Source organism: Suncus etruscus, chromosome X (genome assembly GCF_024139225.1).
Source record: "Suncus etruscus isolate mSunEtr1 chromosome X, mSunEtr1.pri.cur, whole genome shotgun sequence".
In the NCBI taxonomy this organism is placed as follows: domain Eukaryota; kingdom Metazoa; phylum Chordata; class Mammalia; order Eulipotyphla; family Soricidae; genus Suncus; species Suncus etruscus.
This window is the reverse complement of record NC_064868.1, coordinates 125,500,911-125,522,303: the sequence shown is the minus strand read 5'-3', so window position 1 is coordinate 125,522,303 and position 21,393 is coordinate 125,500,911. Positions and strand designations below refer to the sequence as shown.

Below are 21,393 nucleotides of genomic sequence, written 5' to 3'. Positions count from 1 at the left end.
AGAGTGACACGGTTGGTTTTGAGGCCCTGCCGATGGGGACGCTGCCACAAAGGAAGGACATCGCGCCATGGGTGAAGGTTTCCGAAGACCTGAGAGACCCTGAGGTGTTCCAGTTCCAGATGCGGCTGCTGGAAGCCATCTTCGCCTACTTTGACCAAGTGAGCAAAGTCATGCTCGAGTTGAAGGTTCTGGACCTCACTGACCTCACTGAAGAGGCAATTTATGGCTCCTAACTGTACAAGCTTCCGACCAAGTGGTTGCTGTAATCGCTTACCGAGTGCAACCGCCAGTGTCAAGAGAGAGGGATGCTGAGATCAGAGGAAGCCATGCAGACTCTCGAATTAGGCCCCTTTAAAAAGTGAAGCCAGGTTGCTCGCAGCGGATCCAGGAGCAGCATGTGAATAGCAGACTGTGGGCAGAGTTGGAGGGGATCTGGCCTGCTTGAAACTGCTGTGGCCTGATCAGAGAATGTTCTGTTTCGGCATCTCTGTCTTTGTCACATGTGTCACACTGTAGCTTTTCTCCCAAAGGTTGCAAATTAAAAAATAAAATTTTATATACCTAAAAATGTTTAGATTAACAAGGTTGTTGGGAAAATATTAATCCTCCCCAGAAACTTAGAAAGAGCCAGTTGTTACTGCATTAAAAATCAATGGAAGGGACCTTAGCAGTGGCACAAGCAGTAGGGCATTTGTCTTGCACAAAGTAACCTAGGATGGACCAGGGTTTAATCTCCTGGTGCCCATATGGTCCCCCAAGCCAGGGGCGATATTTGAACGCATAGATAGGAGTAACCCCTGAGTGTCACCAGGTGTGGCCCAAATGCCCCCCAAAAATCAATGTGAGGGCCCAACGCTTAGCACAGCATGTTAGGCCTTTGCCTTGCAAGTGGCCCACAGGGTTTAGATTCCAGCATCCCATAGATTCCCCAAGTACCACGAGGTGCAACCCCTGAGCATCCCTGGGTGTGGCCCCAAAACCAGAAAAACGATGAATGGGAGGGAGTCAACCAACTCAAGCCCCTCGGGTTCGTCTGCACCCCGACAACAACGGCAACAACAGCAACAACAAACACGTTTCTTGCTTTTTCAGTAGGGTGCTCAGGTGACCAATATGGGGTGCAGAGGACGGAACACGGTGGGCTACGTGCAGGGCCACCGACCTGCCCACTGCACCATACTACCACTCCCAGCCTAAACTGAGCTCATCGGTGTGAAATCAGAGAAGCCGGGAATGGAGGCGCTGACGCAGGCGGGCAATGCTGGAGGACCTGGAAATCTAGTCAGGCGAAGTCCAGTCTGGCAAAGTCTAGACGGGCAGCAGGCCGAGAGGGTCACGTGGGAAAAGCCAGGAGCGACTATTAGGGGGTCCGGGGATCGAACGGGGTCCTGATGGCTCCCGCGCCGCCCACGCACTGACCTTCATTCATTCTCCCCGGGAGTCAGGCCCGAACTCGGCCATTCTCTGGAACATGTGCCTGAGGAAGAAGCCAGGGCGCTGCCAAAAAAGACACGGGGCCCCTCCCACGCCCCGCGTCGTGCATGCAGCTCCGCGGAGGGTTCCTGCAGCCGGGAGTGGAGGCGCCGAGGCGGGCAGTCTGGGGCCGACGAAGCTCGAGGACCTTGGACCCTCCGGGCAGCCACGGCGAGGGAGTTTTTCAGGAAATGGCAGCGGCAGGACTGGAGCACGCATGCACAGTCTGTACTTTCGGGACCACGGCGCCTGCTCACTCTGCACTTCCGGGACCACGGCGCATGCGCACTCTGAACTTCCGGGATCAATGCGGCTGCGGTCCGGAAGTGTAGTCAGGGATGCAGGCAAAAGGCTGTGGTGCACAATGCGCAGGCGCTAGGGGACCATGCATGCACGCTCTGTACTTCCGGGACCACGGCGCATGCGCACTCAGCACTTCCGGGACCACAGAGGCTGCGGTTCGGAAGTCTAGTCAGGGGTGCAAGCGCACAGTGCACAGGCGCTACGGGAGCAGGAATGCGCGCTCTGCACTTTCGGGACCACGGTAGCTGTGGGTGTCCCGGATGCTCAGTGCCTGCTTACTGCGAATCTTGCTTCTCCCGCCAGCCTGGCATGTGGTCAACAGACGTTGACTTTAGGAAGCGGGAGGTGGTCTTCCCTGGAGAGGCGGTCTGGTGCCAGGATCTAGTGGACGAAATCTCCCAATTTGGCGGGGAGGATGTGGTGTACTCTGTGGGTCCCCGCGGACTTGAGGCCCTGGAGTTGTCACCCACTGGCCAGTCTATTCTCTCCTCTGAGCTCCAGGTCACAATGGACTCTGCCATCGCTCCCTGGCGCTAGCGCACATCTGGGTGGAACCTGCCAGGAAAGGTCTCCAAGAAAAGCGCCTCAGGTGTCCCCCTGAGTGCCCCTCCCCATCTTGTTCCTCCTCGTTCTCTCCCTTCTCCTCCCCTTCCTCTTCTTCCTTTCCCCCTTCTCCTCCTCCTCTTTCCACCCCCCCTGCACTCCTTCTCCTCAAGAGACAGAAAAAGAGCAAATGAAGGAAAGAAACAAAGAAAGGACAAAGAGACAGATGGGAGGAAGGAAGGGAGCAAAAGAGGAAAGTTGGAAAATGCACCAACTTGATGTCATAATGCATGGGTGTGAAGTCATAATGTGTAGCTTGTGCATGAGAGTGTAGTGAAAATTCAGGATTCTTATGTCATAATGGACCTAATAGGCACACCATAACTAGGTAATAATTCATGTTGTGAGGACACAAATCCAATTATGAAGTGCATAAACAATGAATTACAGTGGACAATATGATGCACACAATAGAGTCGCCATACTTCAGGATAGTGAAAGGGTGAAGAGAGGGAGGGAGGGACGGATGGAGGGAGGGAGGAAAAAAGGGAAAGAGGAAGGGAGGGAGGGAGGGAGGAAGGGAGGGAGGGAAGAAGGAAGGAAGGGAGGACGAAGGAAGGAAAACTGTCTGAAACCAACTATGTAAAGCTTTGTAAATCACAGTGGTTACAATGATTATCTTAATAATTAAAAATATATAATAGAATGCCAGAGGGGTGAGGATAATGGACACATATAATCGGAAATGTCTAATACAGTAGTAGTAGTAGCATAATGGTAGTCTTGTAAAAGGCATGCTATGACAAGACAACTTTGAACGGTTGTTAAAAGGCTTTCTTGAAATATACATAACTATGTGAACCAATAGTATTTCAAGAAACATGGGAAGAGCTGATTGCGGAATGAATTCTCTTTCATCTTTTACACTGCCTTTAAGATAAGGGTTCTGACTATTAGAAAATAACAGTCAGGCATTCTCTGTTCACACAGAAAAGCAAAAGATATACAGACAGGGGACAAATTAGTTTTTGAGGTCATTGCTCTCATTCAATTCTCAACTTCAAGGCTGAGATTCCAAGAAATTTATCCAGGTCCTAGAGAAAAAGATCTAGTCAGTTACCTATCCAAAAACTAAGACTTGAGAAAAAATTAACCAGATACAGACAGTGAAGAATGGAAATTCAAATTTAACAAAGGGCTATATTTCTTTTTGCCTATCAACCTCCTAGGGTCTGATTTCTGAACAAGTGAAAAGGGTAATATTTATATCAAATTTTCCTTTATGCAAAAGCAGATTATTCTCGATGAGTACCTCATTTTGTCCATCGTTCTCCAAATGGGTATATAATTCGATTTTTATTTTAGTTGCTCTGTTTTACAATTTTGTAATACTGGCAATAGTAGGATTTCATGTATACAACGTTATAAAACCATACACTGCAAAAGTGTGTCTGTTTCACACTTCCACTGTCCCCAGGGCCTCCCTTCCCAGATCATTCCTGAACTCGTCCTTCTACTTGAACCATCTCTCTCTGTCATAGTGCGCTCCTGTCCATGGACGAGTTTGTGGCTCTGCGTCTCTGTTCATTTGTTATCTCCCTACTACGCTTCATTATATCATACCTATAAAAGGGCACGTGTCTTACCTGTTTCTATCTGGCTGACTTCAGACAACTCAATACCCTTCAAATAGATCCAAGAAGCAGAAAATTGCATTAATTCATCTTTGTTTTTACTTTATTTAAAGAGCATGCATCACAGAGTTGACATAGTTGATCATAACATATTTGTTGTCAGGTAAGTGAGAGCCAAGTCATTAAAATAGATTTGAAAGGAAAAATATAAAAATAAAAAGAGAAGAAAGACTTTTTAAAAGATGAATAAATACAGTGACAAGTATATTTGTGAAAATGATTTTATCTCCAATGAGGTCATTAAGACAGTGACAGAGGATTTGGTAACCACTTGTTGCTAGCTGACAATTCTGTGGTTGTTTTTCTGCACATTAAGTGACCTAACCTAAACATTGGTATCTGAACTGCTATGTTCCTATGGAGATGACAGCATCTAACAATTAAAGTTATCGGGAATTCAAAGCACTAATACTGACACTATGGCTGTTGTAAGGCATAGTCTCAACTGCCAGGTCTCCCAGAAGTAGGAGAATGCAGGAGTAAGGTGCCCACACTCAGTCCAAAATAGGTCCTGGTGATATCAACTTAAATACCGGTATATGCACAGTTTAGTCAAATGGGTGTCTCTGCAGAGAATCCTAGAAGAGTGGTGAAGCAGGGCCATAGACACAGTAGCGATTATGGGGGATGGAAGCTTCCAATGTGGCATTGCCAGAGTGGGGTCTTGGCCTGCCCTCTCCTTTCGAGATTTTAAGCTTTCAGGTACTTGGCATGTGCACCCAGAATTTTTCACTGCTTGTTTTACTTCCATTTGAAGAAAAAAGTTAGTCTATGGAGCTGGATCTGTGCAAATAAGGCTACTGCATTTGTCCATTAGTTCATATTTTTATGACCAAATAGTAGTCTACTCTGTATATATTACAATTTCTTTATTCAGTCATATGTTCTTGAACATGGTTGTTTCCAGATTTGGGCTATTGTCAATAATTCTGTAATGGAATTGCAATGACTGTCCTGAATAGGATTATCAAGCCCTTAGAGAATATGACTACAAGTCTATTACTGGATTATATGGAAACTCAATGCTTAGTTGTTTTTTTGAGAACTGTCCAAATTGTTTTCCAAAAATTTAGAACAAGTCAACATTCCTCCAGCAGCACTCTACCTGCAGTGTATGAGAATTACTTCTCCCCATATATCCATGCCACCATTAATGGAGCTTTTGAGCTAGCCTCCCATTTTTCACTCTCTTCTCTAGGTTAAAGCTTTTTCACAGTGGACTTAAGTATCTGGTCCATAAATGTAAGGGAAGCTTATACTTCTGAGGAAACAAGGTGTAAGGGACATTTAGCATATGAGTCAAAGAATAGTTGGTGATGTGATATTTTCACTTTGTCCCTCTTAGTTCAGAGGTACTTCAGAGAATGCTCTGCCCCCTTCCAAACCTGCCTCTTTTACAAATTTTACATTTGGCAGTTGTGGTTCGGATCTTCTCATTTCAGTATTATGGATTCTGTGTTTTAGATGTACATCCACAACCCTCCACTATATGAAAAATGAAGCCTAGACCCTTGACTCCTGCACTACATTACTTCTAGTTTGCTTTTGTGTTACCCTGTTGATTTCCTTTACTCTCTCTTCTCCTTATTTATCTCTTTTACAGGAAAAAACTATATCTTTATCCTTTATTAACAATATGTACTCAAAATCTGGTATATAAGATACACAATAAATGTATCACCACTTAGCAACTAAAGGGATAAATGATGTCATCAACAAAGTATTGCTTGAGAAAACTTGCCTATAAAGAGTTGATGTCAGAACACTGACTGCCTGTAGTAGAACATATGTCATGATGAAACTGGAATTTTGTCCGTTTTGTCATTCCACATACAGCTATACCTGAAAAATTCTGGAGTTATAAGTATTGGGAATCAATGAACTGATCATTTTAGGGCAATCCCTCCATAATTCTGAAAGCTGAAGTTATGGAACAATAGAAAGTCAGCCTAAATCGGTGGATATTCTGTCCCCAGAAAATAACACTTTCTCCTACACCATTCTGCAGGATGGGATAGTTCTCGTGCTTAAAAATATATCAACCCTAAAGACCCTACTGCTGCTCTGACATTGATCTACTCAAAAGAGTCTTCCCTTAACACCAAGAAGACTTAAGTACAACAATGACCTGCTTACTGGACAGGGCTTTCTGCATTGCCCTTTAATTGTGAGTTGAAATTAGAGGACGCTCCGCATCATCTTGACTTCAATGTACGATGTGCAGATTCCAGGATCTTTAATACAGAAACCTGATGCCAACAATAGAGACTATGTGAAAAATAAAACTGGATTGGCACTACAGACAATGACTTGGATTGGACAATCTAGTTTGCCTGGAGCCTAGACTTGGTCTTATGCCAGGAGACCTCAGGGGTAGGGTTTCTTTGTATTTAGGCCAAGGCTTTTCCTTTCCATGTCCCCCATATTTTGGTGTGCTTAAGCAAACGTTAATTGTCACTCTAACTCTGTTTTTCCTGTGCTCCTTTGACTCTAAACCTTAAAAAAAACACTTACACTTTTGGGGCCAACTTGAAATAATATGCATGTGCATGGAAATGTAAAAAAACTACTATTCCTTCAAGTTTAAGAGTTACATAAATTTTATGCCTTTAGATTGCTTTGTGGACCACTAAGAAATGTTATAATGTACTACAATCTGGGGTCTTGAGGGACAAAGTAATTGTACAAGGGTTCTGTTTTATTTTTCTTAATGTTCTTTGACTGTAAGTTCAAAATTAAGGTGTCAGCAGGGGGATTTCTTCTGAGAACTCTGTTTTTGGGTAATTGTCCTTCCACTGTAACTTTACCTCCTTCTTTGCATCATTGTTCACATAATTAAAAATATATTTATATACCAACCCTAGATCGTAGCAAGGCTTTGTTAATTCATATCTAACATATCTCAGAAGCATGGAAAAGTATTATATGAACAATCTTTAAAATAAGCACAGAAACTTACACATGCTAAAAATGTATATAATGGGAAAAAGCATGGAAAACCTAAGGCGCCCCTCCATTAACAATAGTGAAAACCACGGTGTCAAAAAAGAGAGAGAGACAGAGAGTGAGAGAGAAAGAAGCAAATTGCCGCTACTAGAGACAGGCGGGGGTGGGAGGGAAAAGGGAGACATTTGTGGCGGGAAGGGTGCACTGGTGAAGGATGGTGTACATTATGTGACGGAAACCCAACAATGAACCATTTTGTAATCCAAGAGCTTGAATAACGTAATAAAAATGAATTCTGATAGAAATTTCATATAAAGCCAGCAGGAATATCCTTATCATTGTAATGTGAATTTGTGTTTATTTAATGTGCAAATGATACTGGCTCCAGCAAATCATTTTTGAGGAATATTTCAGTAAGAGATTGGAGAATATTTTAGCATATTTTAATGCTAGTCACCCAGGCAGATGACAAAATTAACTTTGACAAACCTCCTAAAACCAAACAAAGAAGGGGCTTTAGATCAAATGAAAGAAATATTGATTTGTGTTCCATCCTTCTACTGTAAATCACCTTCCTATCAAGTTTCTTCATAAATAAAAGTCAGAGAATACGGAAGGGGGAAACTACAGCCAGAATGGAAAGGTCTAAGAAAGAAAAACTCTGAATATTTGGCAAAGGCAACAAATGATATCAAGGATGCCATTTGAATGGCGTTGGAAACTCCATCCCTAGCTTTTAGACTCTCTTTAAGAATTGTTATGAACCTGGCTTTTAAGAAATGGTAGACAGGAACTGAAAAACTAGCTCACTGCTTGATTCTAACATTGTTTTTCAAGGAAATTTTTCAAGGAAAATTCCTTTTCCTATTTGAGATTTAGCTGCTGGTGGGTCCTCGTCAACGAGGTAAACATTTTGATAGATTATTCTCAGATTATTTCTTATGCATAATTTCTCAGCATAATTTGTGGACTCATCAAATGGACTCGAGTAACGTAACAAAACAAGATCGATGAATTGAAAATCATACAAATGGTAGGTGATTAAACTAGCAGATCAGTAGCAACTGGTCTAGTCCTTAATGCCTCATTGAAAAATTTCCTTCCCTCTTCCTAACCACTCTCTCCAATATTCTGCCAAGTTTAAGGTTTGAGGCAGTGGTCAAGCTCCATAGCATAAGAATTGGTGTTCCTCATAATGTTTTTCACCAACATGACAGGCTTGGGATTTCTTCCAGCAAAACAAGAAAGCCAGGTACAGATCAACATGGCGGCAGCTGCTCCACCTCCAGCACAGTAATAGGCCCAGCCAAGCTGACAGGTACCTATAGAAATAGGAACAGAGACATGAGGATAGGATTGTCTTCTCATATATTCTTTGGAGGATATTAATATTGCAGTAATAAACAGTAAATTTAACTTGGCTTCCTTTTCCTCCTTCCCTTCTTTGTTGATTATTGGTACTTGCTTTAGCAAGAGCGTGAACAGTATTCTGTCTCAAGAAGAACCGAAACAGAATGATGTAGGCATGTAGGTAGTGAGATTTATAGTGATTCCCATGACAATAATGGCAAAACAAATTTGATCATGTGTCCAAAATTGTGCTATGCCTTGAGCATACATATTATTTTAATTCAATAACTATAAATGTATGTCAATTAGACATTTGGGGGTAGTCCATACCAGGTGTTGTTCAGGCCTCCCTCTTGGCTCTGTGCTCAGGAGTTACTCATGATCATCCTTAGGTGGTAACAGTGATTGAACCAGGATCAGGGTCACGTAAGTGTACATCTCACGAGCCCTTACTAGGTCTACACCTCTAAAAATCATTCTTATTATCTCCATTGTACACAAATGAGGAGCCAATGTATAGCTTAAATTCATTTTAAAAAATCGCACCTCTAAAGCAGTAGTCTAGGTATTAACCTGACTCATCTTGACTCTAAATGTGCATAGTTTTTAGCCCAATCATTACAATATAATACGGATACTGTTTTCAAAGACTAATATCCTTTATCACCAGGACATTTGACACATAAAATCAAATCTATTAAATTCTATTTAATGTCTCTATATGAAGCCTTTCAACATCCAGCTGGGAACTATGTATTGAATGCAAAGCCAATTCCTAAGGGCTTTGTTTAATTAATTTTTATTGTGACCCATGTGAATTACAGGTCTTTCAGAGTTATACTTAAGGTACATAGTGACAGTGAATTGGGGCCATTCCCACCACCAGTGTTGTCCTCCCTCCACCTGTATTCCCAGCATTTATCCCATACTTCCCCCCTTTTCCCCCTAAACTGCTAGTGTAATGCATCCCCTTTGTGTATAGCTTGTTGTAGATTGGGTTATCTTGATTCTGTTGTTGGCTTTGGGTTTGGTATTTCAGTCTGATTATTTTTTATGTCCTCAGTCATGTGACTGTTTGCTCCTGGTACCATCCACTTTTATTTGTCCTCAATTTATGAGGCAGAACAAAATGACTCAAGTTCTGTGGTTCTCGTGGAAAAAAGAGAAAAAAGCAAAATAAAAAAGAAAGCTTGGAGGAGTCCGTCTTGAAGCTATAATTAGTAATTTGAAAGAAGAAAGGTAAGAAAACAAGCACTGACAAAAGAAACACAACAGCAACAAAACTTTCTTAAATTTAAATGGGAAGGTAAAGAAAAACTACTTCAAACTATTCTCAACACCTACCATTTTATGAGGTGTATTCGGTATATTCTTACTGTTAAATATGTTTTTATTTAGAGTTATCTCAGAAAAAGTTAATGCCTCCCCAAATTACAAATTTATAGTATCAAATAATAATTAAATTATTAATTGAGTTACCTATATTTAGGTAGATGCCCAGTAATACAAATTTATAGGACAGTCAAAAAAAGATATGAAGTGACCTATAAACACCTCAAGGTCTTGAAGAAAGAAAGCTACGATTCACTACAGTCTGATGAATAGTTGAGTAAAACTTCATATTTTTGTTTATGTGGTGCTTAGTGAGCCTTTTTAGTATTAGTTGATTAGTGTTTCATATAAAAATGTATGATTTTTCCAAGTTATACTGCTTTGTTTTTCCAGCCAGACCAGATTATTCCCAAAGTTCACACTTCAGAAATAGTTTTTCTACTTTCAAGACATTTTCGTCATATTAATCAATTTATATCTTTCTCAGAACAGTAATCAGAACTTACCACCACTAGGAAGATTTCTTTTTCTTGTGGGGAAGGTTTGGGCCTCACCCAGTGACACTCCTGGCTATGCACTCAGAAATCGTTCTTGGCTTGGGGGGCCATCTCCAAAGATGGATATATTTTGAGACCATGGGTGCGATTCAAAGTGCTGGAGAACATACTTGTGTGCACAATCTCAACATTTGATTAGCAAAACTACAAATTCCCATTAAGAGTGGTGTGAGTGCCACCCAAGCAACTTCTGTAACTCCAACCTCCAAATATGATGGATGAATTTGTAATCTTCTTCACTGAAACCTGACTTAAGTTTTAAGTAAATTTTACAAAACCAGCAACAGTATTATTATATTGTTTCTGGAATAAATACTATGACCTTCATTCTCTTAGCCTAGTGAATTTTGAATAATTCTTCACAAGTCATAACAATCTTCATTTCATCAATAAAACTTTCCCTCAGTTCCTTACGTCAAATGATTTTATTGAATTCCCTCAGCAATGTTTATCTTTTCTTCTATACTTGATTTCTGTACTTTAATGAATGAAATCTTTATGAATCCTAAGAAAAGTGTGAAATATTTTGTCCTTCGGGAGAGATAGGTAGGACTTTACCCATGGAATGACGCAGTCAGGACCCAAGCTTAATGATGCTAAGAATACGAGTGCAATAGCTATAAGAACAATGCAATATTTTGTTAGATAACACCTTATTTTACCTAAAACAAAGGTTATCCCTGGTTCCTTTGTATGTTTGTTTATAACTTGGATTTACCCTAAAATAGAGATGGTCTTACTTGTAAACCTGAGTGGGACTGGTTCAGGATAGCCTGAACTATCTGTTATTACTGCCCTACCTGTTGTGGTCTCTGTACTCAACAAAATAGCAGTTCTGGCAGGCAGCATGGCGGAGATACGAGGCAGAAGACTGCTAGACCATATGTGTTTCACCATCAGCCTGGTTCGGATTATTTCATAAGGGCCCCTTATTCAGACTTGTTTCCCTAGGTATGGAGATACAGCATGTGGGGTGATTTTACAATATTCAGAGAAAGTTTTTAACGGTGGGTTTGTTTGTTTATATGGGGGCCAAACTTAGCTATGCTTGAGTATAATCCCAGGTTTATGCTGAGGATTCATTTAAGGTGGTGCTCATAGGATGGTATGTGGTAGTAGATAATCCAACAACATGCAAGCAAATATCTAAAATGCATCACTATCTCCTTAGGCTAATATTTGGAGATGAATTACACGGGTGAAAGCTGTTTGGATAATGTGAAATGCTTACATTATAGATCAGGATTTCTATTTCTATCTAAAGAGGAAATCAAATTATAAAACTTGATGGAGTTGGGTTATGAAGAAGCTGTTGACCTGGCAACAAGAGGTTAATCTGTGTTCCATCCAGTGAGGAGATATTTGTCTGGACTCAAACAAAATAAGGGAAAGAAAGACCCTAAGGATGAATAAACTGAGAGATAATCAGTATATTTCCTTCAACCTCACCTCCCAAAACAGAAGGAAGGCAGAGGATTCTGTGTAAGGCATGTAGAATAGACATCACAGCCTTCATTGTAGCATCCCTAAGGCATGAAACTTAACTCCACATAGACACAAGACTCCTTTGGAAAACTGTAGGGTGACCAATGAGGAGAAAGTTATAGGTGAGGGAGACTATCTGTTTAGGATCAATAAAAGACGGTGCAGGAAAGTATTTAGAGAACATTAGAGATGGGAATATTGGACAGAATATGGCATGATGACTGAAGAAATGGAGTGACAAACTTTTTTCTAGTAAGAATCTCATTTTTTAAAGCAAGCATATCTCAAAAAATTGAGCTATTCCTTAATTCACTACTTGTAATATCTAAGCTTATGAAATTCTAATGGTAACTCACATCTTAAAATGGTGTTTTGTAGGGGCCGGCGAGGTGGCGCTAGAGGTAAGGTGTCTGCCTTGCAAGCGCTAGCCAAGGAAGGACCCTGACGTCCCATATAGTCCCCCCAAGCCAGTGGCAATTTCTGAGCGCTTAGCCAGGAGTAACCCCTGAGTATCAAATGGGTGTGGCCCCCCCAAAAAAAAACAAAAACAAAAAAAATGCTGTTCTGTTGAAAGTACTGGAAGAAGATAGTCATTTATTTATTAAATATATTTTTTAATTTTTACCATAGTACTGGTATATAACAATGTATTCATAATATAGTCTTTTCAGGAATTATATTTTAAGAAAAATCATCCTACCGCCAGTGTGACCTTCCCTTCACCACTGTCCCTATTATCCTACCCACCATTACATACCATAGATTGCCTCCATGCAGCCACAAATAAATTTACTTCATATTTTGTGTTACAATACAAAGACAAATAGAACTATCAATATCTAGAGCAACAGTGTCGATTTGAAATTATTGTTATATATCCTCATGCTGTTACTAAAGCATTGTCTAAGAATATACTAGATTGTGGTTGTGCGTGTTGAGCCTTCTTTGTTACTCTTTAGGCTCACTGAGTTTGGTAGATTTTTAGAGAACTTTCCCAACAGATTTACTGAATACTACAGGGTCTACACTACTGTAAAATATAGCCATGGGTATCTTAATTCTGCCTTAATCATAAGTAGCAGCCCATTGAAAAATATGGTGGTTCCATAACTAACAGACCTTAGACATGCCATAGGTAACAATATAAAAATATTTTCAATGCAGCCACAGTAACTGAGTAGAGAACTTTAATTTACTATGGTCATCTTAGATAAATAATTGTCAAAGAAAAGGCAAATTCAATGAACTCAAGGCCAATTAACAAATAACAAATGAGTGGCTGAAGAAACTATAGTACATATACACAATGGAATACTTACTATACAGCTGTCAGGAAAAATGAAGTCATGAAATTTTCCTAGACATGGATAGACATGAAACTAGGGGCTGAAGTGGTGGGTGTTTGCCTTGCCTGTGGTTGACCCGGGAGGGAAACTATTATGCTGAATGAAATTAGTCAGAGGGAGAGATAAAGACACAGAATAGTCTCACTCATCTGTGGGATTTAAGAAAAATAAAGGACAGTATGGTAATAATACCCAGGGAAAATGCAGATTAGGGCCAGAAAGCCCATTAGATGAAGCTTACCACAAAGAGTGTTGAATGCAGTTAGATAAAAATGTAAATTAACAACTATCATGGCAATGGCAGTGAGTGAGAGATATAGAATATCTGTCTTGAAGACAGTTGGGGGGTATGGATGAGGGAAATGGTGGACACTGGTGATGGGAAGGTTGCTCTGGTAAAGGGGGGTGTACTTTCTATGACTGAAATCCAACTACAAAAATGTTACTGTGGTGCTTAAATAAAGATATTAATAATAAAAAGTATCCTTCTATAGCTTCGGGAGTAAAAGATAGCTAGTGCCAATGAATCTGTAAAACAAGACCCAGAACATGTAGATGATTGTCAACTTCATACTTGCTAGGAAGTAGGGCACACTCAAAGATATCGAATCTGCCTGGTGCTAGAGATATGCTAATTATTATCATGTCAGGTATGTGATAGTAACCCAAGGAAAAGAATTAAAAAGGTAAATAAACTATTGATATGATAATCGCTATGGTATGAATAATAAAAGTACATTAATGTACACTTAAGTGGGAAATAAAAGTTTTCAAAGAAAAGTAAGAACTAATATAGATGATAAAACGGAAGAGCTACTGTTAACAAAAAAGATTAACATGGCAAATAAATACAAATAATATCACTCAATATGTGTATAACACTTTACAATTTGCAAGACACCTTCCCATAATCTCATCAAATTTTTTCTTTGTTTTAGTAATTCATAAAGATCCAGACAGAAGAAGAGATATTGTTATAGAGGAAAAAATTCAATTTTCAAATGACACTTTTGACCAAGGTTCTAAATTAGGGGGTAAGAAAATTATCGCTACCCATGTATGCTTGGGCATGTGATATAAGTGAGTGCTTTAGTAAACTGTGTTTGAAAACATGCCCTGATATTTATAAATTAGACTTTTGGGCAAGAAATTTAACCTTTCTGAGTTTTAATTGCCCCTGAGTAAAATGGAAATGTCACCACCTAATACAATACATATACATCAACAAGTATGATGATCAGTTTCCAATATCATTTCCATTAAGCTAGATACTCTCTAAACTATTCCACGAGTTTCCAAAAAAGCTTACAACTTAAAATCTGGTTTAAAATCTATTTTAAAATACAGATATATAGACCGCACTTCAGAGAATTAATATCTCTAAGGAAGGGATGCAGATGATCTTGATCAATAGTCCACTGAGAATCATGCCAATGAGACTTTATCACTCCCTCAAAGAGTGTAAGTTTTGGATTAAAGCAGAAAGAAATCAACATGTCTTGAGAACCTACGATGGTTATTAATACAGTACTAGGGACTGTCACTTAAAAGCTGTTTTTTCTAAGCAGGAACCATAGAACAGAGTAGCGTATTTGCCTGGCATTCGACGAATCTGGGTTCAAGCCCTGGCAATCAGTATGGTCCCTCAAGCCTGCCCGGAGTAATTTCTGAGAGCAGAGCCAGGAATAATAAATACCCCTGAGTGCCACTGGTTGTGACCCCCCCCAAAAAAAAAGCAACCTGGAATTCCTGGGTCTATGGAAGCTCAATGTTGTTTATTGAGAAATATTCTTATTGTTTTCCTCAGGGGTTGGACCATACAACAGTCTCATGTTGTCTGGGATATACATGGCGCTGCTCAGTACTTTCTCCAGCTCTTAGTCCTTGCTTTGTGCTCAGGGATCATGGTGGCAGTCAATGGGAGTTCCTTTTTCACCACATTCCTGCCAAAAATTGTTTTGAGTATTTTTTATATGAACCATTCTTACTGATGTGAGCTGATATAAAAGATGTATTTTTCCCAATTAATAAATTCAACTGGATGAAGCTTTGTAAAGAAGGTTTGAAAAAACTCATATATTGAGGTAGATAGTCAAAACATAATATTCATAGTTGTATATCTACCCTTGACAAGAACATTTCTCCAGAACATGAAGGAGTTTTGCTTTATCTTTCTGAATCCTGCCTTTAAAATGTGTTTCAGTCTCTTAAAAATACTTTTTATCATTGAAATATCTATTTATTAATAAGTGGTGCAGTATTTATTTGCTTTAAATAGAACTTAAAATCAAGTACTAAATGTTTGCATAATATATATGGAAATCAATCTATTATAGTTATTCAGATATTGGACAGAGCCAGAATAGAAATTAAACATACATTTTAAAAATTACAGTAAATCATATTATAAAGAGCCACTTGTGGAATAGTTGTGTTCCTGTGTAAAGCAGAATAGGAAGAAAGCCTACTTGTAGCACCAAGACAAATTCAGGGAGAAAGGCACAAGAAAAGGATTTAAAGAAAACACAATGCAAAATTAAATTTACTAGATCTCAATCATTTCTAAGAAATTGGTGTTTTCCATCATTGCTACTTTAGTATGAGAAAATAGAATAGCCGTATCCCATTAAAATTTTTGAGTATCCCATTGAAACCAATGTAGAGGATCTTTTTTTTTTAATTAAACAATGAAGAAAAGTTGGATGAAGTTTTCCAGTATTCTTAAAGTCGTCCTCACGATGGAGAATTTGTCTCTGTCTGATTCACCACTTCCACAGAAAAAGGTATGATTTGAGAAAAAACATTTTGCCAATCTTGAGACCTGACCTCCCACCTGGACTCTGAACCCTTGCAAGAAATTTGGAGAATGGAGCTGCTTTCCTCTCCTTTTGGGAAAGTATTTAGAAGAGAAAGAAGGGCCCAGATACCAGAGTAGATTGGTTTACTCTGGGAACCTTAGTCTTTTAATTTCATGTAACACATCTGAGCATTTGGCCTCCCAGAGAAGTTTCTTAAAAAACACTTTTCGAGGGGACCCGGAGCAATAGCATAGCGGGTAGGGTCTTTGCCTTGCATGCGGCTGACCTGGGATCCACCTGTGTTTGACCCCTGGTATCCCATATGGAACCCAGAGACTTCCAGGAGGGATTTCTGAGAGCAGAACGAGGAGTAACCTCTGAGCACCTCCAGTTGTGGCAAAAAAAAAAAAAAAAAAAAAAACCTTTTAGAAGACAGAAAGATAGGTTAAAGGGCTGTAGCACAAAATGTGTATATAGGAGACCTTAATTTGGTCTCTGAGCACTTCCAGGAGGAATCTCCAAAATACAGAACCAGAAGTAGTTCCTGATCACCTCAAAGTGTGCAACATGTCCAATCTCCTGCCCCGCCAAAGAAAACCCACCATTTTCTGCTTCAGTCTAGCCTACAATAATAGCAACAATTAAAATATAAATCATTGTTAGCATTGAGTGCAGGCCCTCTAATCAATGTGTTAAAGACATCATCTTAATTTTATCCTCAGAGTCCTGTAAAATGGACTGACCTCAGCCCCATGCAGCCATTTTTAAATTCTCTTTAAAAGGGGCAGGGGGGGCTTAGAATAAAGTATCATTCCAAAATAGACAATGATAACACTACAAAAATTGAGGAAACAAATGCAGCCCATACTGAGGTTATAGAAGAAAACAAGAAAAAGGGGGAAGTTAAAGCTTGCATCCCTTTCTTGGGCCTCCTAACTAAACGGAGGACTGGCAGAACTTGAATTGGAAAACATTAGCCTGGCTTTATCGCCCTCGTGTGGTCGTGAGATGTACAGTCAGTTGACAATCCTGCATTTATTGAATGTAGGGAAATAGACCTAGTAAATCAGGGGACCTTCTTCGTTTAGTCTTGTCTTCCCTCAAGGCACTAGACTGGAAGTCATCTTACTGATCAACTTTTCCATAAGTGAGAGTGTGGGCCTTTCTCAAGTGGGCTATTTTGTTAACATCAGATACACACATACACACACACACACACACACACACACACACACACACACATATACATATATAAGCACCATCATATATATTCTATTTGAAACGAATTTAGTATCCCAGGATAAGTGTAGCTTAATTACTTTAATTTCTTTACCATATTAACAGAAAAAATGTTCCATGAGAAGACTAGAATAGAATTTCCCCACTAATATAATAGGGAGGAGGAAACTAATAGTATATCAATCTTTGTTATTGTTACCGTATATCCTCGAGTATAAGCAGAGTTTTTCAGGCACAACATTTGTGCCTGAAAAACCCAAACTCGGCTTCTACTTGGGTCATAAAGGTTATTTGATTTGGGGTGCACGTAGTCTCCAGTTGTCTTCTGCCTCCAGTCTGCTGGAGGTTGCGGTGCTTCAGCTGAGTCCACAAGTTGCAGCTGAGCTGAAGAAGTAAGAGGCTGAACTGAACTGGATGCCGCTGAACTATTGAACCCACAATATTCACTTTGTATGAGACCAACAGGATATCTGCAAACTCAGTGACGATGACAATGTCTATGCTGATCCCCTCCCATCAGATGCAGCTGAAGCTGTTTGGACATACAGATGAGGAGGAATCCAGCTTTGAAGGATTTTCACCTTTGTGATTTAGCTTGATGACCTGTTAAGCTATGGTTTTCTGCAATTTATTTAAATTTTTAAAGTGATTGTTGCTAGTTTACAGTTTTTCTTTAGCAGTAAATCTAATCTACTGATTTCTCAGTTATTGTCATTGTTTAAGGAATATATTCTTATTTTTGAAATTTACCAGTGGCTGCTGCGTTTTCCACTTCGGCTATACTCGAGTTACTAAGTTTTCCCAGTTTTTAGGGTAAACTTAAGGGGTCAGCTTATACTCAGGTCAGCTTTTGTTTGGGGAATATACATGCTGGTTCTCTGTGCATACTCCTGGCTTTGTGCTCAAGGATCACTGGCACCATCCTTGGTAGTTCCAGGGATCAGACTTAAGTTAGTGCCTTCAAGATAAGTACCTGAACATTTGTACTCTGTCTCTCTTTCTCTGTCTTTCTCCCTCTCCTCTCCTCATTTGTCTTACAAATGTCTTACAAACCTGTAAGACATTCATTTTCATAAAACGTATGTATGTACACATTGTCATTTATTAGCCAAAACACTTTCCTACAGTAGGTAAAAGATTATACTCACTTTTGTAATGAAGAAACTAATATAAATACCTTAAATTACTGGCAATGATTTATGGTAAGATGGCAAAAGAGCTTCCATTCCAAGAAATCATGTAGAGTTCTATGACTTTTCCAAGTACCAAGACATGCAATTTAATTATATTACCCCCTCCCCTATTGATTCTCTCCTGCTATTTACAGTTCATCTAATATCTCCTCTAGATTGAGTCTATGAACCATAGGTTCTTTTACAATATTAAATAGGAAGTTGATTTAAATTTAAATCAACAGACAGAGAGGGAGGGTAAAATGTCTGCCTTAAGCGGGGAGGGTAGATGGTGAGGAGGAAAACTGCAGACATTCATGGCTGAAAATATAGCAATAAATATTATTAAATAATATTTATTATCATTAATAAATTAATATTAATAATAATAAATATTATTAAATAATAAATATTGCTACAGTATAGCAATAAATATACAAATGCAAAATACCCAAATCACAAAGCTAAGAATACTGCTGCGTAAAAGTCCAGTGTTAAACTATGCAGTCTTCCCATGGCTACTTTCTTGGTTCCTAGTGCTCTTGATAGCAATTAGGAACTTGTTGAAGGACAACTAGGAACTGGAGTTAAATGCTTCCATTTATTTTAATTTAAATAGTTGATTAATAATTTAATAGTTGATTTATATAGTTATTGATAGTTGAGTTTTAGGAGTACTACCTTCCAATACCCATCCTACCACCAATGTCCACTTCCTTTCAGCAATGTTCCTAGGTTCCCTCTCACATCCTGAGTCTGTCTCCTTGACAGGCACAACTTTTTACTTTGGTTATAGTTTGGATCTCCTGCGTTCATTTTGGTTGTGAGCACTGAATTTTGCAGGGCTGTCTAGTTATTGTGTTCTGACTAATGTTATGTAAGAATGAGTTGAGTTTGGAAATCCCTTTGTCTAATCTCCTGTTTTCATCTGCATTGGTTTATAATACTAAAAAAATCCTCTCCTAGAGGAAGCATGCCTTAAATAGGTTGATTTGATTTTCATTACCATAGTTTTTACAACATATAGAAAATATGAAAAGAGAGCCAAAACCTCACTGTTAAGAGCTCAAAAGGGAGATTGGGCTTCCAGTTATTTATTCACTGATCTATTCCAATACTCTGTGTGAAAACAGAAAATAGGTTTAGAGTGAGGGGAAAATAACCCAAGGAAGGTTAAGAAAATAAAATCAACTTTCCCAATATACAGACCAAAGTCTAATTCTAACTAACTCTGTTGCCCTTTGTGGGCAGGAGAGTTTTTATACTGATTCATTGTGCTCTGGTGAGTGCAAATAAACAAACAAGCTAGCAATAAAGAAGGAAACTGACAGAGAAAAACTATCGGGAAATGCCTGAAAACTGAACCCACAAAGGCCAAATCCATAAAGGGCTTCGAACTGGCAAGACTGAGAGGAAATGAGAACAGAACAAAGGAAATGGGCCTCCAAGAGAGGAAACCCAGGAAGCTTATTGAAGGCCTTTGGGTAGGCTTTGTTTCAGGTTTCAGACAAATTTGAGTGCCTGCCTTCCTCCTTCCTAGAAGCTTTTTCTGGGATATTTTCACCAAACACAGTGCCTTGACACTGGGTTGACTCCGCACTATATTTCACATGTAGGTCCGCTTGTTACTCTGAATGCCTTGCTTGTGTGTTCCACTTCACTAAAACTTCTTAATAATCATATGGAGAAAAATATTATCAATTCCCTTAACTTTTCAGTGATGGCTCAGATGTGAATCTAGTTCTTTCTATCACTAACCTGTGTTTTTTCCCATCAATTTACAGTGGTTCCTTGTTCAAATAGGTTATTTTATGAAAAATAAAGTACTAGAATATGTTTAATTCATCAATTAATGTGGTATATTACATTGGTGTTACAATATCAGATAAAAGTAGTGATTACTTAGCTCATAACAATCCCTACTGTTTTCCATGTGTGAACATATTTAATCCTACAATATAGCAATAAATATACAAATGCAAAATACCCAAATCACAAAGCTAAGAATACTGCTGCATAAAAGTCCAGTGTCAAACTATGCAGTCTTCCCATGGCTACTTTCTTGGTTCCTAGTGCTCTTGATAGCAATTAGGAACTTGTTGAAGGACGACTAGGAACTGGAGTTAAATGCTTCCATTTATTTTAATTTAAATACTTTATTTAAACACCATGATTATAAAATTGTTCATGAGGGAATTTCAGTTTTACAATGTATACCATCCTTAACCTCTGCACATTTTCAGCCATGAATGTCTGCAGTTTTCCTCCTCACCATCTACCCTTCCCGCTTAAGGCAGACATTTTACCCTCCCTCTCTGTCTGTCTGTCTGTCTGTCTGTTTGTCTGTCTCTCTCTCTCACTCTCACACTCTCTTGCTTTTTTCCTTTTAGACACTGTGGTTTACACTATTGTAATGAAGGGGTACTATGCATAATACTTTATCTCCTTTCAGAACTTAGTTCTTAGGTCCAACCAGCATTATCATAGTGGATACTTCTCTACCCTATCTGCACTGCTCCATTATTGTGTCAAGCTTCCTACCATGGACTTGTCCTTCTGGCCCTTATATTTATTGTCTCTGGATAAACTATCTTTTGTTGTTGTTGTTGTTGTTGTTGTTGTGGGTCCCAGGATGCATACTGTCTAGTCCTGCTTGTAACAACCAGTCATCTGTATATAGCATTCTTGGTTTTTGCACAGATCAAAGGGTGACATTTATCCTGATTTTGTCTTATCGTTGGCTGGTGAGGAAGGATATCTTGCACATGTCATTTTTTAATGGGACTGTTTATTTTTTCTCTTGTAAATTTCTGCCAATGCTTTTTATAAGTTAAATGCTAACCCCTTATCAGATAAATGAGGGCTAAGTTTTACCTCCCAGTCTGTGGGTGTATTTTTATTCTGTTCTTCATTTCTTTATTTTTATTTAAACACCTTGTTTAAATTTAAATTTAAATTTAAATTAAATTTTTTTATTTAAACACCTTGTTTAAATTTAAATCTATTATGCTGAGTGAAATAAGTCAGAGAGAGAGAAAAATGCAGAATGGTCTCACTCATCTATGGGTTTTAAGAAAAATGAAAGACATTCTTGCAATAATAATTTTCAGACACAAAAGAGAAAAGAGCTGGAAGTTCCAGCTCACCTCAGGAAG

General features: G+C 39.1%; 1 protein-coding gene and 1 pseudogene across 1 annotated transcript in view; one reads left to right on the top strand and one right to left on the bottom strand.

Annotated features, from left to right (window-relative positions):
* Positions 1-32: 32 nt before the first annotated feature.
* On the top strand, positions 33-362 carry LOC125999559 (developmental pluripotency-associated 5 protein-like; annotated as a pseudogene).
* Positions 363-8,099: 7,737 nt separating this feature from the next.
* LHFPL1 (LHFPL tetraspan subfamily member 1) overlaps positions 8,100-21,393 on the bottom strand; it is a 30,129-nt gene continuing 16,835 nt past the window's right edge. Inside the window, exon 3 of the mRNA XM_049767622.1 lies at positions 8,100-8,281. Coding sequence (XP_049623579.1) covers positions 8,100-8,281 — 182 coding nt within the window. The remainder of the gene's footprint in view (positions 8,282-21,393) is intronic.